Genomic DNA, 26,591 nt, shown 5'->3' on the forward strand with positions numbered 1-26,591 from the left:
GAACTCTTTAATGGGAGCGCTAGCCATGGACATGTTAGTAAAAAAGCATTTTGAAAGGCACCTGAAATAAGAATGAACATAAGTTAGGGTTTAGGGTTTGTCTGAATAAGGATGTGGACGTTTTCATACCCTGAGTGATGAGCTGGTGTCTGAAGACGCCCCAGTGTCCGTCTCTGAACACATTCATCACCAGATCCCCCTCTAGCACCGACTCCATGGAATTATGGGCCGGCTGGAGGGTTGGTGCCACTGAGGATTCGTTGAGGTTGGATACAAATGCACAGCTGGTGAGAAGGGAGGAGAAACCGGCAGAAGGACATAAAGATGAGAATACAGTACAACATCCAGCCCACCGGCCTCATATAGAGAGCACATACCTACATACTAGAACTTAATTTATGCAAACCTTACTGAGGTGGAGGGTGTTAGGGAGAACCTCTGAGATATTCTAATAAATTGTAATTATTGAATTGGTCAAACGTAAACTGTGTGTGTGTGTGTGTGTGTGTGTGTGTGCCCTACCGTATGCGGTTACCGCCGGGCTCCTGGCGTAGACAGTTGACCATTCCCACGACTCCGCAGTGAGCCTGAGAGGCAGTCAGCCAGACAGGAGCGTCTGAGGACTCAGCCAGCATCGCCTACAGGAGAGACCAACAGAACAACACTGTTATGAATACAGTCACACTTAAAGGATTCAATTCACAGGGAAATGGCATCTTGAAGGTGTCTTGCTTCCATACTTCAACACATTTCTTGTTGAAATAAGGACTTTCAAGACACCGTTGGACATTTTAATAGCAATGGTGGACATATAGGCAGTGCAGGGCCCGTGACTGAGAGGCCCGTGTCATTAGAGAAAATGGAAAAGCTCACAACTGTTACTATGCCAAGTGGAGGATTTTGCACAACGCAAGGCTTGTCGGATGCCATTAACATAGGTGATTACAAGTGCTTTTCCGAGGGGATTTGGGATTTCTAATGGACCGCTGTGCCAGAATATTAGAATTTCTGAGTAGGAACGCTGCCGAGCACCTGCCCTGTCTCATTGTGGTTTTGACATGATGTGGGCAAAGCCATTGTTTAATAGATACAGCAAATAGACTCAAAAGCCAAATACACACACAGAAGCACGCTGGACCCACCTTGAGTTTGTCGACCCACTGGTACTTGGCGCCGTCCACGGGAAGGAAGACGGGCTGCTTGCCGGGTAACCGCCGGCGACACAGGAAGAGCGCCGAGCCATAAAAGGACTTCTTGACGGCCACCAGGTTGAGCGAGGCCTCCGAGAAGACCGTCTCCCACTCCGCCTGGAGACGAGAGGGGCGATAATATCAGCAAAACATCACCTCCCACTCGCACCTTAAATGTGTTGTTGCCGTCGCCTCCGGCCTGCCAGCTACCGATCGGCTCGCTCAGGTGGAAACGGGAAAACATTGCTTTGAGCTCCCGGCTTTGGAGGTGTTAAAATAAATGCAGATAGGGTACAGCGATGCCTCCGTCAATCTGGAGAGTTGTTTTTAAAATCGGAGATGCACTTTCTGGGACTTGACATTTCACTACTTGTTGTTTGAGAGATAGAGGAAATTTCCAATAAGGTTTGGCCGAAATGGGTTTTTTGAAGGCTTATACTGATACCAATATGTTTGGATTGAAGGTGCCAATATGAATTAGCTTTAAATTTAACAAATTTTGATGCCAAAAAATTCTAAGAAAATATTCCAAAAAAGTATTTTTCCCGGAACTTTATTCTCGTCAGGGTGGAAAAGCCTCTGAAACAGCTTTTAGACCATCATGGGACACTAAAACTCTCCACTGAAACCCAGAAGGAGGAGAAGAAATAATTCATGCATCAGGTTAAGAGCTTTCCATAGACAACCAGTGTAGTATTTCTCAATTCTTCAATAAGTATTTAATCAATCAATCAAGCTGCATCATATCCATCATCAGAGGAGGACATTAACTGGACGATATCTGATGTTTAATAAAAGGCCAATATCGACCCCATATATGTCAGACTGATATATGAGTCTAAGGCTATTTTCCATCATGGGATCAATAAAGTAATCTGACTAACTCCACCTCTACTGACCTGTGTGAGCAGTCCTTGCTGGCTGCCGCTTTGCGAGGTGCTGGAGAGGAAGGCCACCGTCTCCCCCAGCGTCTCTCCCTTCAGCAGGGTGTGGAGGAGGACGAACCCCCCCTCCTTGGCCCCGGAGGCCAGGTTGGCCACCAGCGGGCCGGCCTCCGTCCTCAGCGGGCCCCAGGCGTGGTTACACAGCACCAGGTCCACTCCTCCAACCGGCCCCCCGGGAGCGGGGCCCGTCAGGGGGTCCCACTGGGCCGAGGCGACACCCAGCTCCTCCAGGGCGGCCTGGTGCGGGGTCAGGAGGTCGGGGCCGGCCGCCGTGGCTGTGTAGTCGAGACGCAGCATGGGCTGGACGTTGAGGAGGGATACGGCGCGGGAGAAGAGCTGGCCGTCACTGGAGAGCGCCTGGCAGGGAGGGGGAGGGATAAAGTAGAATCAGAGAGTGAATTTGAAGCATTACTCTGGTTTCTCCAGCTTTTTCGATCATACCTGGGATATTATAGTTTTTGCTTTTTCTTGAGTTTGTATTTTTATTACAGTTTTAAATTTTTATTTAATTTTCAGTTTAGTTTTAATTAGTTTTCTGTGTGGCTTTGGTAGTTTTAGTCCAAATTGCTTTTTTCTCAGTCCTAATTTTAGTATTTTAGAAGGCATAGTATTTTTTAAAAGGTATAATGATAGAAGTTCAGAACAGGTATTTTGTCTGTGTGTGCAACAGGTATTGTGTTTTTAAAATGTATTTACATTCATTTTTTAATATATCCTCAACTAACTTAAAGTTGGGACCACTTCAAAATTCTCTTATTTGTTATTCTTATATTTATTATTTATTTATTTTAGTTTAGTTTTACAAGCAGACAAGATTTTTGTTCACTCTCATATGTAGTTCATGTATTTTCATATGTATTTACTTAATACATTCTAGTGCTGTAATGGTCATTTGCATTTTGTATAATACCCCCATTTGCTCTATTCTTATTCTTTTTTTCTATTATTTTCTATAATACCTTTTTGTGCTCAGTTGTGTTATATTTAATACCAACCATTTATATTCAATTTTTCTAGCATTTCTTAGGATTCCATTACTATTTGCTGCTGCAACAACCCACTTTCCCTAAAGGGGTCATTAAAGTTTCATGTTGTTTTGGAAACTGGAGAGTGCTGAGGGTCATTCTGCAGTCTTACCTCCAGGACTTTGATCTTGCCGGGCGTGGTGTTTTCCATGGCCGTGTCCAGGCAGTGTCTCAGGGCCGGGCCGTCCAGCAGGCCCTGCAGCAGGCCGTCCTGAAGCAGACACACCCGCTCCTTCTCCACCGTCTGCTCCAGCTCCGAGCGGAGGTTCCCGTTCAGCTCCAGGCCGCAGAGCAGGGCCAGCAGCCGCACCAGGCCGGGCTCGGAGGGCTCCGGGCTGGGCAGGGGGCAGTCGGACACCCCCTGCAGGCCGGGGATGGAGAGCTTGACTCCCTGGGGGGCTAGCTTGCGCTGCAGTTTGTGGATCAAACCTGGGCGGGGAGCGTGGGACAAAGTGTGAATGATCAGTGTCTTGAATGTGATGCAATACAACCACTATTAGGACCAAGGGTTTAGGTGTTCACCTTTGCAGAGCCTGAGCTGCTCCACCAGTTTCTCATTGGCTGTCAGGCAGTCTGTCTCCACGTAGGGAACGAACACAAACTCCTCCAGGGTGGGCGGGCTCTGCTGCTGTTGGCGACGGGGCGCCACGGTGGCGTGCAGACCGCAGATCTGGACTCCACCGGCGGCGATGTTGTCAAGGCAACGGTTGACGTGGACGTCCACGGCTGAGGGAGCAAATGGATAAAAGTTAGATGTGGAGTTAGAAGAGTTACAAAGTGCCTGCATGTTTCACCAAGTTGAATCCAAGACCAAGAATGAAATCTACAAATTATGATCAATTTTGCTGCTGAAATGAACTAGAATGACTGATATATTGGTTTGACTTTCATTATAAATCAAATATCACATCAAGTATACACAAGTATGCATGAATATGTTTAATATTATTAGACGCAGAAACTCTAAATGCTAAAAAAATTGCATGGACATTATTGTGTTTAACTTGCAATTTTAAGACATTTCAACTGAGTATTTAAAACATCTGTGAGTTAATCAGCATTTCTGCACCTTTTAACATTCCAAACAGGGAGATAATCGTGAAAACAGGGCGCTGTGTGTATATGTAGATTTATGTATAAAAAGATAACACACACCTTGCTTTCCCTCGGCGTACTCGGAGACCTTCTCCAGGTGGAGGGCGGGGTCCACGCACACAGAGCGGATCCTGGTCGGCAAACGCAGACTACGACCCGACAGCCCGACCACGATCATCTGCAGCATGGTGTCCAGGAAGGTCACCCAGTTCCCGCTCCACTGCAGCTTCCCACTATCACCTAAGTGTAACATGCCAAGACTTTTCCATGACTTTCAATAACTAAGTTGGAGCGCTTCCATGACCTAGAAATGTTCTTCCTTCCTGGTTTGTTAATATAGGGCGCCAACTGTTACCTTGTGACTTTTGCATGCATTTTTGTCCACAAATTGCTTGCCATATGTTTTTCATGAAAATGGATTTTGTGCCATGAAAATAATTAAATTCAAATATATGCTTATTTCATCCATGAACTGAAAATAGTGTTTTCATTTTCATCCACAAAAGCCACAAACTCAGTTTCAGGCACGAAATGAAGTGTTGCTTCTGCGTTTTGTGGACGAAATTCACAAGATAACAGTTATATATATGTTAATGTTATTTTTCTTTTCTTTTCTTTCAGTTTTTTCCACTCGGGCTGAAAACCACCGGCTAATGCAATGAATGTGTGAAAGAAGCTGGAAAATACATTCTACTGTGTTCTTGTAAAGTGACCCATTTGTAAAATTCCCTGATATTCCCCAGAGAATTAATTAAATTCTCTGACTTTCCCGTTCTGGTATACGCCTCTCAAAATTCCACGATATTCCAGAAATTCCATGACCCTGGTTAGTTGATACTATGGTGTGCTACTGGTTCTTAGGGGTCGACTGCCCTTACCTGCATTGTTGGACTCCAAGATGCCCTGGAAGGTCTTCCCGTAGTCGTAACCGCGGAGCCGCAGCTCCTTATAGATGTCATGGGCCGTGAGCTTCATTTTGGGGTCGCCGTCGTCCTTGGCAACCGGCTTGCCCATCTGAGCGTGGAATGAATCCAAGGCTGCGTCCTCCAGAATGCTCACCTTACCTGGGAAAGGAAGGAGTAATAGTGTGATAGGGCAGAGACTGGCTGGAGGAGCATAAAGGGGGATGTGCTCAAGTCTTTATTTATTTAACGCACACAGAAAAACATAAGATCCTCCAATATGTCCAATATGTTTTGGGATTGTTGTGAGGAGAGATGTTGAAGACAATATAGGCTTTCTAATTGTATTAAAAAATTGGCATTAAAAATTAAATTTATTTTTAAGAAAAATCTATGCCACAACACATTTCAGCTGCAAAGGCTAAAAAGACTTTTCTCAAGCCAAAAAAGCAAATGACAAAGCAGTATTATTATTCCAGTATTTTGCATTGTGATATATAACCTCTTCACTAGATTTTTCTGTTTCTCTCTATGGTGAAAATGCGACTTTATAGTTTGTACTACTATAGCGCCTGTGTGAGCACCTACCACTGACAGCCAGGTTGCCATTCTCCGAAACCTCAAACTTGTTGGTGGCAGGCATGAGACGCACTTCCAACTGGACCGAGCCTGAGAGACACACAAATGGAGAAAGAGAACAAACAGAGAGAGACGATCAATAATACATCTACATGAATTATCCTCCATATTACCCCGATCCTCATGCGTTCCTGCTGTCCTCACCAGTCTTGGGCAGGATGGTGGCCCTGTGGATGGTGACGTCCTCGAAGGTCACGGGGGTCGTTTCCATGACGACCCCTAGGCTTCTCATCAGGGTCCGCCAGGCCAGCACCAGGTAACCGGTGGCCGGGTAGAGGACGCGCCCGTCGATGCAGTGACCGATCATGTAGTAGTCTGGAGACTCCGGGTTTATGTCTGTGTGGTCAGGGAAGAGTCGGATTAGATGTTGTTTCTGTGCTAGTGGTGTAATGCTGCGTTCACATCATATGGGAATATGGAGCGACTTCAAAGCAACAACTTGGAGGTGTTCACACGTTCAAACTCCTTTGAAGTATTTCAGTATTTTCTAGTAGGACGCTCATATTTACCATATATCCCAATATGACGTGAATGCAGAATTGCTTTTTCATCCACATGTGCATTTCTTACCGATGTTGTAGACGGTGGCTGACGTGGATCCTCCCGAACCGCAAGGGAAGTCCTCCGCCTTGGGGACGTCCCAGGTCTGGGCGTGGTCCCACTGCACCAGGGGGGAGATCAGAGGGGTACCGCAGGGCACCGGGTACTTCACCGTCGGGCACAAGCCGTTACTATCCACGTTGACGCTGCGGAGAGGCGGTAAGAAGGACGACAATGTTAGTGATCCGATACCACTTCCGAGATTTAGAAATCAGACCATAACAGTCTCTCTCAAGTCCACTAATGTACTGTAATGAACTCAGGCACTGACCCGTTCATGTAGACTTTGCCAATGTGTGAGAGGAAGAACTCAAGGTTGTTGGCGTGGCCTCTCTTCATCAGGGGCAGAATGGAGCAAGTGGTCTTCAGGCTGCGCTTCAGGATCGCCTATGTGTGTGTGTGTGTGTGTATGGGGGTAGAGGAAAGAAAGTATGTGATTAGATACACCCTGGAAAATAATGAGTAGCTCAGTACCAAGGGTGGAAGAATTTCCATTACTCTCTCTTTGAAGTGAGTCATTTTGCTTTCATGCAAGTCTGATAATCCTCAAAATCCTAGTTTTTATTTTCATTTTTGGTGACGTCTTTGGTGCCAAGCGCTCACTTTTGTAGTGTTTCTGCACTGCGCTTCCCAGAGGTCACCTGTCGATCAAAGAGTGTGTCCAGTGCTGTGACAAAGACTGTAAATATTTTAAGAGAGGCTTGCCTTCCAGGTAACACTAGCAACACGCTGTACCATGTGCAACAGCATCACAATGGAAAAACTCCAGTCGCCGGCACATGGTTAAATGTTGTGTTTGAGTCTCAAATAGGCTGAAGCTGTTTTTTCTATGCACTACTTCTCTAGTCAAGAATGTCCCTTATTGTGCAGATGTATACTGTTTTTTGTTAATTTTTTATTCTTGGGGATTAAATTGGTCGTAAATTTCATTTGAACTGGCATTAAAAAGGTCTTAAAAAGTTTTACATTTAGAGAAATCTGTAGTCATCCTGTTTATGGTTTGTTTTTCCTCAGAAATAAACAGGGATTTTTTTCAATCACAATTGTCTTAATTCAGATTTTCCATGAACCCAGTAACGTGTATCGAACCAAACCACTATATTGTTACATCCCTATTGTTAACACATCTGATTTGCACACTAGCTAATGAGTTTAGTAGTAGCTACAGTTAGAAGTGGTTAGTAGTTGCATGTTAACATTAACATCAGTTGCTTTGCTAAATTAGCCTGCTGGCTAGTTAGCTAGCTAACAGTTTGTTCAGGTTAACTGAGCTGACTCTTCTCAAGCTACAACAAGAGTGTTTTGGAGTAGAGACTAGAGCTAAAGACAAGACAGTTTACTGTGTCACAGTAACCTACATTTGGAAACAAATCCACCTTATCACACTATTCACTTTTACTGAGAACGTTACTGAATGATCTACAGCCACACCACAAGCTTTTTTCAGGTGTCTCTCTTTTTTTAAGCTGCTGTTATATATTTAGAAATTATTTGTGCACAGCCAATTCTCCAATGGACCTCCAAATACAGTCAATCTAATAGAAGCAGAAATATCAAATCTCTTGCTGAGCATGAATGTCCCAGCATGCCGTTTGTACCTGCAGCAGAGCGTGAGGTGCTATCTCCACCACCACAGCGTTGTCGGGCACCAGGCTGAGGCCCTCCTGGAACAGCACCGGGCTGACCAGGTTGTTGACGTGGTAGTCGGCAGAGCTGTACAGCGCCAGGGGGGAGTCCCAGTCAGACTGTGGGATGCTGGTGCTCACCCAGCGGGGCGAACGCTGCTGGGGCTCCTTGATCACCTGCGCAGAGAGGGAGAAACCAAACACAAATATGTGTGAGCCGGCTTGAAACTTTACTGATCCGCTTGGAGAAACAGAGAAAATAGCTATGGAAAATAGGGGGATATCAAGCATAATGCAGCCAACAATTTAGATCAACATGTTAGATCAATATGTTAAGAAGAAAAGTATGAATGAAGAGTAACAGAAGTTACTGTTTATATACATGATGTTAAAACATGCATCATATTCACATTAGCAGGTCTACATGAGACCATACATATGCCAAAAAAAACCCCAAAACACTATACCTTATCCAATACTGTATATTCAATTTGCAGATGTGGGATATATGGGAAATTAAAGACGTAGAGAGATAATCAAACAAATAAACAGATAAATTAATAAATTAAATTAAATTCTTATCACAGAAAATAAGTTGGGATATGCGGAGGAGGTTTTGAAAGGTCAAAGGGTTACTCTGCATCTACATCTCTATCAAGTAAGGGCATGCTCACACCATGCATGTTTGGAGCGGTTTATTATTTATTTCATTTGGCCAGGTGAGAACAATGCCATTTGAACTTGGGTGGTGCCACCGAGACGGCTGAGTCTCAGTCCTGTAACAAGAGAAGAAGAGAACGGAGGTGCGGTTCGCTAGGAGTGGAAACAACCCCGAAAACGCAAGGGTTTATGGGTATAAGGAGACGGACATTGACATCTGATAGCCTGCTGTTCCTCCTGTTTGGAAAGCCTGGCATAACCAAATGAAGTCTGGACTGATGCTCATATGCAGCTATTTCTTCATGTGTTCTTAACTGGTATGAACACCACAGAAGAAGAGTGAAGTCAAGTCCATCATGCTTAACTAAAGCCCTCGTTCATCTATACCCGGGCAGGGTAAATGAACCAAACACAAAAACTTTTCCACTATGGTTCAGACCAAAGTTTAGCAGCTGTTGGTGTGATTACTCAGAAAAACTAGAAGGGCACTCGGAGAGCGCAGACCTCCGCCAAGGTTCGTGCTATTATTGCTTGTTCGTGAGTCGGATCCGGATCCGCTCCAAAATTTAATGGGTTCTTCCTTGGCCCATGCTACACCCTTCCATGAAGTTTCATGAAAATCAGGCCAGTAGTTTTTCCGTAATCCTGCTAACAGACAAACAAACAAACAAACGGCACCGAAAACATAACCTCCTTGGCGGAGGTAATTAGGCCCTACTAGACCAGAGGGAAATGGGATTGTGTTTCCCAGTCTTACCAGTAGGTGTCAGTGTAACACCAGGGGTAAGAACTTCACAGCTCAGCGGTACATACCTTCTTGAGAGCAGCCAGCAGGGCTGGGGCGATGGAGGCCATGTAGTAGGAGTGGAAGGCGACGCCGGCACTGCGCACCTCCTTCGCAAACACTCCGGTCTCCTTCAGCTCGGCCACGAACTTACTCACGGCCGCCTGCGAGAAACACACACAACCTGTATGAGCAAACTCCTCTATACCTATACAAAAGGAAGGAAGTAAGGAACTTTTCACAGCTACAGGTTTGAGGAATAGAAGGCGTAACGCAGTGGTGGTTCACCTGAGGGCCGGAGATGGTGACGGTGTCCTCAGCGTTGTGGCAGGCGGGGACGACTCCCTTAGGACACTGGGCCTTACACTCCTCCCAGGTCAGCCCTACAGCACACACAGCAAGCAGAAAAGGGCTTGGGCGATGTGCGGTATTGCAGGAAAAGTGCGTTGTATTGTGTGTCTTTCTTGCAGAGATAGGATTCTTATCTAGATTGTTCTCTAATTCAGTTTGTTAAACACTACTAAGTTTCATTCCAAAGTGAGACATTCACCCATGTAAGAAAATTTGACACCTACTGTTACAAAATAGCATAAAAAAGCTATCTTAAAGCCACAGTAAATTGAAATCTATGATTTCTACACACACAAACACACACATATAGATATACACAAGTATCATTCCTGTAACCCAGTAGTTTCTTAGCCATGTGCCATGGAGGCAAAAGAATCTGCAGGTTTTCATTCCAACCAAACACTACGGCAGTTCATTTCATGGATTAGTTCTTCTGGTTGAAGGTATTCTATTTAGTGAAGTCGGCTGCTGTAGGGTTTGGTTGGAATGAAAACGTCTTGGGCCTCGATGGCGCATGGTTGAGAACCACACACTGTCCCTTACCAACTGCAGCCATGCCTCCAGCAGGAAGGTTGGCCTCCTTGATGCAGCGGCCTCTCCAGTAGGCAGCCAGGATGGCCTCGCTGTGGCTGAGCGAGCCGTCAGCGTAGCCACAGGCCAGCTCTCCTACAGAGTGGCCGACGATGCCGTCAGGCTGCAGGCCCAGCGTAGTTAGCAGGTCAATCTGGGCTATCTGCATGGGGAGAGATGCAGAACACAGCTGAAGTTGCTTTCCTGATTTGAGTGCGTTCCTATATATGCATTCTTCTTTGGCATTAGAGTAGAGGAAATTTAAAAGGTGCTATATGTAGAATTTTTAAACATCAATGTATCAAATGAATCGATACCTTGGTATAATAACTGTAAACAAATGAGACCATTATCGAGAAGATTGGTAGCCTCTATCTCACATCAGTGGTATTGATAGTGCTAGTGTTTCTCAAAAATAAGATTTACTATTTGATGCGATGGTCTCGCTTGCTTGCAGCAATTATACTCAAAAATGTCATAATGATTCATAGATGCTACACATAGCACCTTTAAAGATCCCCATGGGGAAATTGGGTCACAGCAGCAGGTAATAGGATACAGCAAAGAAATAGGACACCAATAAAAATAGAGCAAATGGGGGTACTAACGTTATAGTGGCCGAATCTGGACACATACTCACTGATATACAATTTCATATTAAGCTTCTCAAATATTTCCTTGCGTTTTGTCAGGAAGCTATTTTAAAAAATTTGCACAATAAGACTGGAAACTGCATCAAAGTATGTGTCCGAGGTTTGGCCACTGTTACATTTAACATGATGCATCTAACAATTTCAGCACGAGCGCATATTAAGTAAAAGTATATGAATTTACAGCATATATGCAGGGTGATCAAAATGACAGCAGCAGAACATACCGAAAATAATAGCATAAAATAAAATGATTTGAAAATATGGAAAAATGTATATGATGAGATATAAGCGATTACAGGTAAATGCAGGTTTCTATAATCCATTCATGTATTAAAATGGGTCAAAATAGTAACAGTGATGGTGTCTCCGCTCTACCTGTATGGCGGCGAGGCCAACGAAGGCGTGCACGGTGTCCTCGAAGGTGGCCTCATCGGCCTCCATGAGCAGGCGGGACACGACCAGGCCGGTGTCCTTCAGGGCCGTGTCCGAGCGCAGGATGGACTGTCTGAACTCGGGCAGCTGCATCATGCTGCGGCCCATTCCGGCCCACTGGGTGCCCATACCTGGTGGGGGGAACACAACATCAGTCCCTTCAAAATCTCAATACATTAATCACTTGATTCACCTGAAAGACACTGGATATCGGCAGTCACAAAGTGGATTCAAGATGTCAAGGATTATTATTGTTAGAGCAGGACGATATCTGTAGTGGGGTTCGACTGATATGTTTTTTTTTTTTCTTATATATTTTTAGATTGAAGCTGCTAATAGCTAATATTTTGTGTTGAAATTCAATCTGAAGTGTGAAAGTGTGTGTGACATTTAGCAGTTGGTGTTATTGTAACCTAGATATAGTGCCCTCATTTAGGTGACAAATATCTGGGCAGTGATAGTATAAGAGTGATAGTATTTTTTTCCCCCTGAATTTTTTTCCTCAGCATGGTGGAAAAGCCTCCGATTGAGCATTTAGGCCATCATGGGACACTAAAACTCTCCACTGAAACCCAGGATGATGATGATAAAGAAGAGGAAGAAGAAAACAGAAAATATTCATACATACTTGTGTGAAACCCGATCAAAATGCCGCATTACAATCAATTCAGATTAAGGGCTTTAGATAGACAACCAGCATAGTATTGACCAATTCTACAAAAAAATATGTAATCATCCAACCCCCCTGCCTAAATCCCTGCCTCCAGCCTGCAGACTCTCACCTGAACAGATGTACCAGAGTGGCCTGGGATTGGCCTGCGCCTGCTGCACCTCCGTGACGTCACTCTGAGAGCCAATCAGAGTGTAGCCTCGGTAGGGCATGCTGGCAGTGGGCACCTGCGACACCCCGTTCAGCAGGGACAGGAAGTTGTCGTCTCCGGAGAGTTCCTTCCCCTTGTTGAGCAGGGCGTTGACCGCCTCCTCCGTGCGCCCGCAGGCCTGGAGCACCCTGGGGACCGTCCGGGGCGTCTCGGCGGGTTTCTGGGCACCGCCGCCAGGCGGGCGGAGGATCACGTGAACGTTGGATCCCCCAAAACCGAAGGAGTTGACGCCCACGATGCCGCCACAGACGGGGATGGGCCGGTCGACGACGCGGACCCGGCCGTCGGTCAGGGCGGGGATGTCGGCGTTGGGGCTGTTGAAGTGCAGGTTTGGGGCCCAGACTCCTCGCTCCAGTGACAGCACCACCTGTGAGGATCATAGTTAGATCATAGTTAGATCATAGTGAGGCTAATTTGAAGCGACATGCCATGAGGAAGTTCACAGCGGTAGGGACAGGAGGAATTTCTGCAGGTCTTAACACAGGACTTTTCCCTGGTCTCACCTTGGCGAGTGCAGCCAGACCGGAGGCAGGCTCTGGATGGCCCATGTTGGACTTGGTGGAGCCAATGAGCAGAGGCTCTCGCTTCGATTGACAGAAAACACTGACGATGCCATTGACTTCTTGTGGGTCGCCGACCTGGAAGTAGAAAAGAGTAGAGGTAAGACACATTATAGAGCGGTATTGGTACTGGATATGCATGCTCTGGTGATATTATTAAGCTGTGTTTTCCAAAGCAGCCACTTTCCGTCTTACTGCATTAAATCTAAGAAACTAAACTGATGTATATGCTCACCTTGGTCCCGGTGCCATGGGCTTCGATGTACTCCACCTGCTCAGGAGTGATGTTGGCCTCCTGGTAGAGAGAACGAACCAGCCTCTGCTGCATCTCACCTGATGGAAACGTTACACCTGAGGGAGGGGACAGGAGTGTAAGAGACAAACCAAACAGATACACACACCTTGCCTAAGCCTTGTGCACCATAGGGATATTTGCATAACTCTTAGTTCACCACATGTTTACACCGCACACCTTCATACTCAATTCTGAATCGCTGCTCATGTCTATTTTTTTTGGATGACTGTTCATATCTATTCTGAGGTGTAACCCATATCCAATACCAATATGAACTGACTGAGATGTTCTCCTGCTTGTTTTGAACACATCAGTTAGTATGAGCCATTGAGTTTTGACTATATATTTTGGTGCAATGAGGCCTATGGTAAATCCTACAGCTGATATTTATAGCATGGGGTCATGGTCTCTTACGCAGCTTCTCATTCCCCAACGCCTGCCACTGTTTCACATAGTAAAGGTCACTTGCTTCATCCACTGACACAGCCCAGTGCGGTGTCAGTGGATGTGTGTGTGGGAGTTTTTACAAGCCAGACAGTAGATATATTTGTGGCTGGCAATAAGGAGGAGAGTCAGGTGCAAATATAAATATGGCTAAACTGATGACGCTTAACAGCTTTCCAACCTTCAATACTTGAACATTATAGTTAAAAAACACCGCAGTCCTTGTGAGAGCATAAACATGCGTCTCGTATCCGGATTGAGTCTGGAGATGATTCAGCTGGATTGCATTTACACCTGACATGAAAATGCAGACGGGGGGATGGGGGGGGGGGGGGTCGTATCACACTCCAGACACTATCCCCTCACCAACCATGTCTGTTTATAAACCAGTGCTGCACCAGCGGCCAAGTGTGTGAAGGTTGACTAGAGGAAAGGTCGATGCGGGTGCATGCCCTTACGGCGGTGTGTGTGTGTTTATATGAGGAAACTGCCGGCGCAGGTCACCACTCTCCATTACACCCCTCTGCGTATTAATCTGTATTTCAAAGGGCCGGGGCGGCTGCCTGGGTATTAGTGAAAGAGATTAGCCTCAAACAGCTAAATGAGCCGTTATAGGAGGAAAAAGGGATTCGTTTCCTTGATAGGAGTTCACAGCGGGTTGGTAAAAGATGCTGAAACCGTTTTAGAAGCTTAGGTAAAGAAGTCTGGAACAGCAACTCATGCACGTATACACGTCCGCACGTTATGTACAGCTTCTGTATTTTCATTCATTTCATGCGGCATATATTCTCATATTTGCACATCGTACATATTTCTCATATTTTCCATTCATTTTTCTTTGTTTATGTCGTACTGCTGTCATGCTGTACATTTTTTCATATTCTTTCATTCATATAATTTTACTAATAGTATTGTAATTATTGGCTGTGTTATGTTTAATACCCCTCGTTTGCTCTATTTCTATTCATATGCTATTATATCTCTTTGCTGTATCCTAATTATTTGCTGCAACAACCACCCAATTTCTCTATGCGGCATCATAATATTTCATCTAATCTTACATGGCTTTCATTTCTATCAGTGTGAACAGACCAGCTGGACTAGGTGCTGAGTGGTCACATCAGACAGGTGATGTCTTCGTGTCCTTTCTCACCCTGCTCCTTGTATCCATCTGTGTTGTTGCCAGCGTTGACCACTGTGGCGTAGACCCTCTTAGCCACGGACCGCTTGGTCAGCAGCACGGCCACCGCCGCCTCAGAACGGCAGTACCCGTTTCCTGGGGACGGAATCATAAAAATGTGCTTCAACAATTGAAAAAGATAACAAATAGCAACAATGTCATAGTAAAAAGTAGGATAAAAGATATCACATAAAATAAAAATGTTTTAAGATAAAAGATAGGCGGATGGATCACCACAAAAACACTCCTCAGTGATCTCATGTACAGTACTTTCAAAATGGAAAAGTCACTCAAATTAAACAATACTGACAATGCCAATAGAATCGAAGATTTTAATTTAGACAATTTTGCGGTAAATGTATCACAACTGGTCTGAGCTGGTCTTGTCTGCCAATCAGGGTCCAGTATTGTGAAGTCTTCAAATGAATTCAATGAATACCCCTTTCACTAAACTACACTTATTCGCAAGACATCCTGAGGAACATAATTCTGATCCCGAGCCATTGAAGATTTGAAAACAAAATGAAAACTAATTATATAGGACCTTGAACTTTCTTTTACCTGAGGAGTCGAAGGACTTGCAGGTTCCCTCGGGACTGAGCATGCCCAGCTTCATGAACTGCACCGAAGTGTTTGGCTTGAGCAGCAGGTTGACCCCGCCCACCAGGGCGGCGTCGCAGTGGCCGTGGCGAATGGCTTGGAAGGCGTTTTCCAGAGCCAGCAGGCTGGAGGAGCAGGCTGTGTCAATGGCAGTGCTGGGGCCTGGCAAATAAAAAAATAAAAATAACAATAAAAAACTCCCATAGGGATGGGACGATATATTGAACTTCAATATATCGCGATGCAAAAAATGTGACAATACGTATCGTGGGGCAGAAAAATGAATGGTGATATTAGCTCCATGTTATTCTGCTGTAGTAATCACAAATGAGACGCTTGACCATCGCAATTTCACAAGCTCTTCATCCAGATTATATTATTATATATATTATATAGTCACTATATTATATAGTCACGGCATTTTAAAATTTTTGTTTACATTCTAGCGAGCCAGTGCCATCGCTAGAAAGATTTGTGGCTCAGAAATAAACAGAATTCTGCACAGTCAGACTTTATTGTCACTTTTACTTATATTTATTACATTGTATCGTGGTTGTGTTGAATCGCGACCCCCGAATTGTATCATGAGATAAGCATATCATCCCATTCCTATGAGAGAATGTATATGACTGACTATTCTAAAATTTTGAAAATTTTTGTGACACTCAAACTTCACAACGGCTAAATCTACACAAAATAGAAGACTGGAGTAAACCCGTGAATTTACCGTTGAAGTCAAAGAAGTAGGAGAGTCTGTTGGCGAACATGGCGCGCTGGCACCCGGTCATGCTGTAGCCCAGTAGCTCCTCCGGGTCTCTGCTGAAGGCCTCGCCGGCCTCCGAGCCGCTCACCCCGATGTAGACGCCCGTCTTGCTGCCGCGCAACGCCGTCGGGTTCAGTCCTGCACCGCAACGACATGAGAATAACACCTGAGACCAAATTCATACAAGCAACGAGGAAAATACACAAGTCACTATCCTCGATCCTGATGCTTTTCACCCCCTTCCCCGCCCGGTTCTTCTTACCTCCATCCACGATGGCCTCGTAGGAGATCTCCAGCATGAGGCGGAGCTGAGGGTCCATGGTGTGGGCTTGTTTGGGGTGAACCCCGAAGAAGGCTGCGTCGAAGTGGCTGATGTCCTTCAGCTTGCCGTTCCTCTTGGGCAGACCGTACAGACCTGGAATCAAATGGTAGAGATGGTCATTTTCTAAAGTATTTCCTTACAGATGAACTGATTGTGTGTGCACATCCATCACAAGTACAGAGAAGGTTTCAATCTGATGTGATGTAGTATCATTACGTATGACCTATGGAATCGCAAAGTTCCTGGGACACAGAAGGGGAAGCTAGCAGGTACAGATGATGAGGCATTTGTTCATATAAAAGGTACTATTTCAAAAATTTTACCATATTAATCATTTTGAGAAACAAACAAGACCATCACCAAGAAGATTGGCAGCCTCTACTCTGCATTTTACATGTGTCATCGGGTCGGATTTGGCGGGAAAATCTGCTGGATTGCTTTATGGCACAAAACAGGAAGAGGGCACTGTTCTTCCAGAGCAAATGGAGCTAAAGCTTTCAGAGTTTCTGGCAACAGATGGTGGAAGGAGTGAAAGGCCGATCACTTGAGATCCCTTCCAACAAAGCCAAAGAGAAAACCTTTGACCGAAGGAAGCAACATCCTCCTCTGTGACACGAAGGAACGGGGCATATGGGGAATGTGGTCTTAATTTTGAGAAACACTATCACTAACAATAGTACTGGCGTGAGATAGAGGCTACCAACCATCTCCACCATAGTCTCATTTGTTTACAGTAATTATACCAAGGTATCACAATTCATTTGTCAATGATATATTGAGGTTTAAAAATATCTCATGTAGTACCTTTAAACAAATGTGGCTGAACTAATTGGCAAGGATACGTATTTATCACTCAAAACTATTCTGGTAACACTTAACATTAAGTGTTCATTAACTAACATGAATTAAACATGAATAACAACATTAACAAAGATTAGTTAACGTTAAATGCACATGAACAACTGCATTAATTAATGTTGTTATACATGTTTGTTAATAATGTTAACTAATGTGTTTACTAACATTAATTAAGCATGAACAGTGACAAAGACAAAGATGAGTTCATATTAAATACACAATATACACAATAAACAACTGCATTAAGTAATGTTGTTATACATGTTTGTTAATGCCAATGTATTGTCTAAATTGAAACCCTAACTCTTCATGTATTACTTAAACATATCCTGACATTAACTAAAGTGATTAAGTCACAACAAGCATTACCTTACGTGAATAATGTGTTAGTCATGTCATTTGGTATAGGCCTACCTGTTGTAAAGTGTAAACTCTTCATGTATTACTTAAACATATCCTGACATTAACTATAGTGATTAAGTCACAACAAGCATTACCTGATTAGATGTGAAACGGTCTGTTATTCAGAAATACCAGACCGTTGTTTCACATCTAATCATATCACTCCGCAGTCAAGAAGTCTAGTCCATTTTGTTGATTTCTAATCAACTTAACTGGCGACACCTCGTGCCAAATAGACCTTACTTCTTGGTTACTGCAGATAGTGCTGCTGCACTAGTTCTGGTGGAGGCTAGTAAGTTAGTTAGTTTGGCATTTGGTGATTCAGGGTGATTCAACACTTTGCATCAGAGTGTATTTTGCAATAACAACCGCCTCGCTGTACATTATCCCTTACTTATCAAAGCAACAGGACGCCTTCCCATTCTCTTTGCCCTCCTATCGCTATGCAAGGGCCGTCTGAGGCCTTCAACCTCGGGTTTCCTCCTTTCTCCCAGCCTCCCTCTCCTCCTCTCTCTTTCTACTCTCTCTAGCCTCCCCTGTGGCCTGGTGTGTGTGGTCTGAGCGGTGTCGGCTGGCCCGGTCAAACCCTTTCAGCGCATGAATGTGAGCTCTAGATGGTTGCCAGGCACTGAGGGATAAGAGGTTTTATTCACACGGACGGAAAAACGGCGAGAGCGAGAGAATTGAGGGGCGAGAGAGGGAAGGGACTGGGAAGGGGCAGCAGAAAGAGTGAAAGCAGAAGAGGATACACGTTTGAGTTTTTGAAGGTCAGTACCGTTATTTGTGGATTGAAGCTGCCAATAGCAGATAGTCAAGATCTTTAAATTTGGCCCTTTTCATGAAAAAAAAAATCCCCCCAAAAATTACAAGAATTCAGCGTTTCCCTCAGAATTTTAGTGTTGTCAGTAGGGATGGGAATTGATAAGATTTTATTGATACCAATGCCATTATCGATTCTGCTTATCGGTCCGGTTCTTTATCGATTCCCGATCAATTTTCTGTGTGGAAAAAAAAGTAGGCCTACACAGGTTTTCAGCGTCAACGCAGCTGTTTTATTATCTCGAGTCTGAACACAGTGTAGAATGTCCGCCTAATAACATTTGAACATGTTAAAATAAATTACAATGCTCCTTTTCTTAAAATTATATAACTTGGAAAACAAATAAGATCTTTAGATGGTTACCCTAAGATGTTTCAACATATTGCTGGTGTTTCCACCCTGCTGCGTTCACACATAGCGTTTTTTCCCCAACCACCAGCGCCCTTTTCTCAGTAAAAGCAATGGGAAGCGGCCGAAAGGCGCACAAAAGGCAGCCGCTCCCAAAAAGCGCTGCAGCGGCGTTTTTTCCGTGAGAGCAGAGCGCTTTCAAAAGTTGAGAAATGTTCAACTTTTCAGAAAAGCGCCGGGTGACGTGAACCGCTTTTTCCCAGCCGACCAATCGCGATGACAGAGACGCTGGCCGTTTCCCATAGCAACAACAAATATGGAGAAAGTGAAAGTGCCGGTGGAGAAATTGGACGTTGTAATAAGTGAATTTCCGTTACCGCAACAGCGATCATAAAGGCAGTATGGATTATACTGGACATGTATTGGAAATATCTGGTAAGCCTTTGCTTGTTGCACAACACTGTTTTGTCTGTTAGAAGTGCTAACCAGCTGGTTAGTGAGCTAGCAGCTGCTCAGCTAACGTCAGGTGACGTTGCCCTGATCCGCTTCTTATTTCTCCTCACAAAAAGCACTCCAGGCAGCGCTTTTTCCACATCAAAAAACGCTATGTGTGAACACAGAAATGATAATTTTACAGACGTTACAAGTAGCACTGTTGTCATCTTTCTTCGTGAAATGAAGCCACGCTTTGGACCGTTTCTTCCTCTCGGCCATGACTCCTTGTTGCAAGTTTCCAGCAGCGTAGATGCAGAGTTTAACGTCATGACGCATGAGTTTTTGCAATGCGCATGCGCAACTGTCAGAAAAACATGCTGGCATCGATAAAAGGAATTGATAACCTCGGAGGCATACGATTCCGATGGATCAGACAATTTGGAACCGGTTCTCAACTGGAACCGGTTCTCGATTCCCATCCCTAGTTGTCAGGGTTGAAAAGCCTCTGAAACAGCCTTTAGACTATAATGGGACACTAAAACGTTCTCTCTTCTATTAGGTGGTGATATAAAAATTCATGTGTGTTCAATAATATGGCATCTGACGGAACGACTCGCTAGCTGACTGGAGTATTATTCATGAAAAGGAGGAAATGTTTGCCCTTGTTGGAATTTGCATTTGCTGTGTTTGCACAGAGATTTCAAAGCCTGATTTTATATTCCACAGTTCCACAGTTGCATATTCCAACGTGTAGCAATGTGAATACGTTTACCCTCAACTATACGGGGTTAATGACAGATTAATTGTACCGATAGTGTGTCTGCAGTCTCTTCGAAACACCAGACAAGTCATGCCATCATAAACTCTGACACTTCAGATGAGATCATAAATGTTTACAACTTGCTCTGCTCAGATATGTATCTTGGTGGGACAATGAAAAGCCTCGATTACATCATTTGAAAGCAAGAGATAGAGGAATCGGTTTTATCTAATCACTGAGATTGATAAGGGGTCATCACAACTTTCCAGGTCAACAGAGGTGTCACTCGAGCCTGAAAATTCCATAGTCAAACCCCAACCAAAACTCTGAATATTTTTGCGAATCTAAACCTGACTTAAGCCTAAAATTCTGCTCCTAACAGCATCTCTCCAACTGTATTTCTGACTTTGAACAATTAGTATCCAGGTCTAAGCGTGTTCTCACCTGGCTTCCACCGCCGGTCGTCCTCCGTCACCATGTCCACACCGTTGAAGAGGTTCTCCCAGAATTCCTCCAGGTTGTCGGACTCGGGCAGACGGCCCGATATCCCTGCTATGACTATCTCATCCATGCCGGATTACTGCGGGGCACACAGAGAGAGAGGGAGAGAGCATGTGGGTTAAAAATGAGAATAAGAGAGGTAGACCGGGTTTTTATCCACGCTGGGTGGACAGTGAGAGGAGGAGGGGGGAATGTAGGTATGCGAGAGATGCAGGACACAAAAATGAAAGCAATGTAAGAGATAGAAGAAAACAATAATAAACGGAGCAACAATTCAGAGAGTTTGTGACGAATGGCATGCATTTGCAAATAAAAGCCATTCAGATTGAGCTGAGAGGAAGATAAGGGGAAAACGTGAGCGTATGTGACACAAAATAAATATTTGAAAGGCTCAGAGCACGAGGAGCTGTTAATATTCAGTATCTGCTTTTAGTCTTGACCCAGTTCTATGCATATTTAAAGTATTTTGAAGCTGTGAAAAAAACTTGGGGTTCAAAGCAGTGGCCTCTGACCGATTAACCAGACATCGAGTGTGTGTGTGTGTGTGTGCGCAACACTCACTCACATATTGTACACATTCAATAATGTATGCAATGGGAAACTTTCAGGGGAATTAAATGTTTGGAACACCGAAATGCTTTGAAATTCTAGACTAAAACAAAATATGAAATGTGAAATCAAAGCTCTTTGTGGAGTAATTTGCAGATAAAATAGTTCCAGTTGAATTTATTAGTGCACACTTTATGTATTTTAGCAATGAAAAATATTCTACCGTCGGTAACTGGCAGAATCTGAGGTTCAGACACCCGAGGTCCTTCTGAACACGCATGAAAGAGCACTTACAGCAGACAATGTCGTCTAGTCACAAGCTACTGTGCGTACACATGAGTGAGCACATCCCATCCACGTCGCGCTGTACTGAGTGTGTGTGTGTGTGTGTGTGTGTGTGTGTGTGTGTGTGTGTGTGTGTGTGTGTGTGCGTGCGTGCGTGCAAGCGTCCAGCCTGGATCTTTGTTCCTCGTTTCTGGGCCACGCCATTCCATGTCGGCCCCGGCCGGCCGCCTCCATTCAGCCAATGAGCTCGCAGCGCGGGGCGGGGCTGGCGGTGACTAGACGCAGTGATGTGAAGTGTGTTGCCACCTCAACTCCACACAGCAGTCCTCCGGTCTTTGCCCCATAAGGCTAGAACCTTCAGCTGAGATCCACACTTGATCTCCCTCACATCTTGTCTCTTTCATGCAGACAGTGAAGTGTATTTATAAAACATATGCTCTTCAATCTGCATGATGCTATTTTTTAATCGTGTCTATTTGCAGACTGGTGCAGAGCGAAGCAAGCAGCCCAATAAGAGAGACACCTGATGAAGAGACATTAACGCTAATGAGACTAAACCCTGTTTCTTTTACCTGCAATAAAATGGCATCTGCAAATTGAAGCCTTTTTAAATGTTACAAGGAATTGAATGTATGATCAATTTGAAATGCAGCACCTACATCTTTCCTTAATAACACTGTCCACGTGCCTTTTATGAAGTTCACGCTTCTTTGTTTCTATCTCAATGCTCTATTTTGTATGTTGGCTGCATTTTTCTTCCTTTCTCTCCCTGTGTGTGTTAGTCACTACCAGGTCAGACAGAAGCAACGTGCAAACCAAATACAATAAACCCACGTCTGTGTCACACCACACCACGCCACACACACATACCACTCCCGTCATCTCAGGAAGAGTGAGAGAGAATGAGTCAACAGTGCCAAGAAACCCCATAATGCACTCTGGCAGCCGGTAACTGACATTGCCACAGTAATGCAGCGGTCGCGTCACATTGAAAAGGAGCAGAGGGACAGAATGACATCTCGTTGCTACAAACTTTGGAAGTGCAGATGTGTGTAAGTTATTGGAACGGCCACATCCAAAAAGATTGTCATGAATTTGAAACCAAGCATTAACAAACTGCAGCAGAGATTGCTCGCTTTACATAGGCAGAGTTGATTGAATATAAAGTTGATTGACAAACCTCCACAAGTGGGAGATATTGGAGCCTATAAAAAACTTCCCATAATCCTTCTTGTAATTACCAATAGGGGCTGATGTAAACACTTTTTCCCACTCTGAAGCTCATATTTACTGTAAATCCAATGTGACGTGAACGTGGCATAAGTCCCACACTACAGATGCCAGGTCTACAATTGCAATCTCATGTGATCAACTTTCACATATGTCACTCACTACTATCACCAGTAGAAGTAGGCTAAGCCAGCAACAGTAATACAACCATCACAGCCATACTAATGTGGAAAAGGAATACTAGACACTGGAATTCACATAACAATGCATGTATGTACAGTATGTGTCAGAAATCCAGCGGCATCTCAGCACTAAATCTATAAGGGCAACAAGAGGCACTTGAGCTGCCTGAAGTCCCACCATTCTTCCTCATTAATATGCAAATTTATGCAGCAAGGTGCACCAAAATCTAATCAGATACAGGGAGAACCTGTGGTGTAAGTATGAAGTTTCTATCAGGTATTGTTCTTGAGTTATTGTGTTTACAAGCATGTGTCATAACACATACTATGGTGGTGGGACACCACCACCATTGTATGTGGTGGTGGTGAAAACCACCACATACTATGGTGGAGAAAACCCGATTGGTGAAAGTCATTCCGGGACACCGAGCAGAAGCCGGACTGTCATATCTCTCTGTCCTGGATGCCTAACGGGATTTGGCGTCCAGGATGCCACTGCCTGGGGGATTAGACCCACTGTGCAACCTTCAGCACGGTATCTAGCCTTACCTGACCCAGATCACACGCTATCAGCCTACACATGACATCAGGGATAAGAGACTCGCTGCCTGCTGCGAGTCGGACACGGTCAACACACACGCAGTCGCCCAGCATTCCTGGATTCCTCACTTTATACCAGTTGAGTTTCTGCCTCCATCGCGCTATCTTGGGCTGAACTGAGGGATGTCATTACAAATTAAACTCAACCAGGAGACATTTCGGCACTGTCTTTTGCCGGGCCTATCAAGGAAACTGCATACCCTTCAACCCCAACATAGATTAGGCTCGTCGAGCAGAACTCCACAACAAGACTCGACTTGTCACACAGCCTGCTGAAAAGCACCTGGGGGTGGAAACAGTGATGATGAATACCAAATTCCATCGTTATTATAGCCTGCAATGATGCAGGAGGTGGAAACCTGTTTCTGGTTCACATAGTTTAAGCAGGAAGATCCTATACCTCCGCACGATGAATGGTGAATGACGTTCACACATAGAAATGAAGTGTGGACTAGAGAAACTGGATGTGGATCTGGTAGTGAGTACATGTGCCAGCCTCTGCCCTTCCCAGCCTCCTGCTTTATGTACCGAGAGCTGTTGCTTTTCTTTTTCACCCCTTTGTGATAACTTAGTATTATTATTCAGAAATCCCTTTAATCACCAATGATAATAAACCCCATACTGACTAATAGGGAGGCTGGCAAAGAGGGTGGAAAAAAGAGGGTGGACTGCCAGCCAGTTTCTTTTGAAAGAGATTTGAAAGAGCCCCTTGAGAGCTACCTGAACACCCCCGCCCCCCACTCCTCCTCCTCCGCCTCTCTTTACCATCTTGGCTGGGTAGTAAAGACAGAGCGAGGGCGTCTGTGATTTGTTCACGCAGGTCACATGTGTAAGGGGGGGATGCTTTACTCCCCACCGTCTCCCCCCCAACATCGCATGGCAAATTCCTCAACCACACTTCAAAATGGGCCTGGTCCCGTCTCACGCACAATCCAGCCAAGGATGCTGCTCACCGACTATACACTGACTTGATTATAATGTCTCCCAGCTCCTATTCAAGCAACTCGCTGTTAGGTTTCCAATATGATATCATCGTCACATATTCATTTCTAGGTAACTTAATTTTCCATAACATGTAGGGGCTAGAGACCCATTCTTGTACAAGTCACTCATTATTTAAGAGGACAATTGAGAAGAATGCATCTCAAAATGGCTTTAGACAAGCAGAGCTCACAGTCAGTAACAGCAACAGACCCTCCACAGTGTGTCTGTTATGGCTTGGCTAAGTGAAGCATCAGGGTGACTGGTGGACTGATGGCCTCAGTGACCGGGGCCTAGAGATCTTTCTGCTGAGTAAGCCTTCATGTGAGATCATTATTATCATTATGAACTCATCCCTGTGATGATAAATGTCCGAAAGAAAAGAGTGCTACAGGAGCTGGTCTTGGTAAAGCATCACAACACCACTATCAGAGTAGCAACAGACCTGAATTATTTACTTTTTATACATCATTGTTGCCCCAAGCAAGTACAGTACAGCTACAGTACAGTGCAGGGCCTTGTGCCAGGCTCCTCCATCAGCCAGTTTAGGACGACAGGGGTTGACTTTGTTTAAACCAGGCAGGCATCTCGTGCAGCACCCAAGTTTGAGTGAGATGACGGCAAGTGTCCAAAACATCGAGCCGGTTGGTAAATCCAAAAGAACACTCAGACTAATGAAGTCTGTAGAGCAGGCATGACGAACGTAACACCAAGTTCTTGAAACGCACTTGGACAAACGTTGCACCGGCTTTTAGCTAGCCAAACGCAGAGCTAACAATGCTAACGTTGACTAGTTATATTTTACCATATTTTGCACCGACTTGATAGCAACTAGGACTCGACAATGTTGTGTTACCTTGCAATGACACTATTCAGCTGTATTATTGTCTTAACCTGATACGCGCTGTTCTCTAGTTGTGTGGAGAGAGAAGTCACACCAAACTCCATTGCTATGTTGGCAAGTTAACGTGGCCTTGCTTGTCGGCAATGGTTTATACCGCTTGAAAACGCAAAACAAGACCTTCAGCGAATTAATAGGAACCACTATTCATTTCGGCACAAGTACGATCCACCAGTTACCAATTATTTCCAGAAAATGTCAACTCTTAGAAGAGGTCGGTCCGTGTTTCCCACGATCTTCCACCACCAAAACACACAGCGGCGCGGTAGCAAACCAATTGTTAAAGTTGCCATTTTATGATAAATAAATGCTGCCTGATGGACTATGTTTATGCCGAATTGAAGAGTAGAACGCAATGCTTCAGAAAATGTATTTAGTCATACTTTATGTGGTGCTTTCCTTTGCCGAAAAGTAATGTTACATTAAATTAATGTATTTTTAATAGAGAATGGGGTAATGTTCTGTCGCATATACAAGAGATAATGTCACGCATCGGGACAATTATAACGTTAGCCGGATAACGTTAGCTTCCAATAATCGTCAGTGAACTTACCTGTGTAGTTCAGATGATGTTTTGATGTTCTTGAAATGTCACGAATCGGTGAAGAGTTGGCGTAATGTTAGCAATTGGTTGGCATCTATTCTCTCAGTAATTCCTTTTACCCTCTGATGCTTTACTGTGGTGTTCTTCGTATACTGTTGTAACGTTACTTGTTGGGGAGGAATGGCTGTCTCTTCCCGTTCCCAGCCTATAACGTTAACGTTAGCCTCTCCGCTTCTTTGAATCTCTTTTCTCTGATGAATTTAAATGTCTCACATTCTGCCTGGCCACGCCACATGGGCTGACAGCTTGGCTTGGCCGCTCAGTCCAATGAGAAAAGAGGCAGGGCTCTCGGCTCCAGCCAGTGATGGGGTAATTCGCTGAACGCCCCTGTAGTTACAGAGAAAAAAAAATGAAATGGTAAGATAGGGTTACTGGAGTTCACCCTGATCCTCCTCTCGGGCTGTACCGTTGTTTTCTGCTCCGCCCCACCGGGATGGCCAGAAAGACAGCAGGCGGTAGCTGCGTCAAGCTGTACAAGGTTGGCTGAAAAGAAACGGGAAGTTGGGCGATTTTGCCTTCAAAATAAATGCCTAAAAATGTTCCTCTTTTGAAAAAAAGATAATCAGGTGACATAGTTGTGAGAATAGTTGATTGCACTAAAGGACTCAGCCATGTTCGCA

General features: G+C 44.6%; 1 protein-coding gene across 1 annotated transcript in view; it reads right to left on the reverse strand.

The window, feature by feature from the left end:
- The window catches only part of fasn (fatty acid synthase), a 38,568-nt gene extending 12,390 nt beyond the window's left edge, over positions 1–26,178 (reverse strand). Inside the window, exons 1-26 of the mRNA XM_071925017.2 lie at positions 25,921–26,178; positions 20,583–20,718; positions 16,456–16,608; positions 16,158–16,331; positions 15,392–15,592; positions 14,804–14,926; positions 13,147–13,262; positions 12,855–12,989; positions 12,253–12,718; positions 11,414–11,601; positions 10,359–10,548; positions 9,753–9,847; positions 9,494–9,628; positions 7,994–8,197; positions 6,667–6,782; positions 6,366–6,541; positions 5,940–6,131; positions 5,745–5,825; positions 5,133–5,318; positions 4,315–4,494; positions 3,682–3,885; positions 3,272–3,588; positions 2,090–2,491; positions 1,143–1,307; positions 523–638; positions 130–284 (exon numbers count right to left, since the gene is read on the reverse strand). Of these exons, the coding sequence (XP_071781118.1) occupies positions 130–284; positions 523–638; positions 1,143–1,307; positions 2,090–2,491; positions 3,272–3,588; positions 3,682–3,885; positions 4,315–4,494; positions 5,133–5,318; positions 5,745–5,825; positions 5,940–6,131; positions 6,366–6,541; positions 6,667–6,782; positions 7,994–8,197; positions 9,494–9,628; positions 9,753–9,847; positions 10,359–10,548; positions 11,414–11,601; positions 12,253–12,718; positions 12,855–12,989; positions 13,147–13,262; positions 14,804–14,926; positions 15,392–15,592; positions 16,158–16,331; positions 16,456–16,608; positions 20,583–20,709 (4,597 nt within the window). The 5' untranslated portion in view covers positions 20,710–20,718; positions 25,921–26,178. The remainder of the gene's footprint in view (positions 1–129; positions 285–522; positions 639–1,142; positions 1,308–2,089; positions 2,492–3,271; positions 3,589–3,681; positions 3,886–4,314; positions 4,495–5,132; positions 5,319–5,744; positions 5,826–5,939; positions 6,132–6,365; positions 6,542–6,666; positions 6,783–7,993; positions 8,198–9,493; positions 9,629–9,752; positions 9,848–10,358; positions 10,549–11,413; positions 11,602–12,252; positions 12,719–12,854; positions 12,990–13,146; positions 13,263–14,803; positions 14,927–15,391; positions 15,593–16,157; positions 16,332–16,455; positions 16,609–20,582; positions 20,719–25,920) is intronic.
- Positions 26,179–26,591: the final 413 nt, after the last annotated feature.

This window comes from Centroberyx gerrardi, chromosome 20 (genome assembly GCF_048128805.1).
Source record: "Centroberyx gerrardi isolate f3 chromosome 20, fCenGer3.hap1.cur.20231027, whole genome shotgun sequence".
NCBI lineage: Eukaryota > Metazoa > Chordata > Actinopteri > Beryciformes > Berycidae > Centroberyx > Centroberyx gerrardi.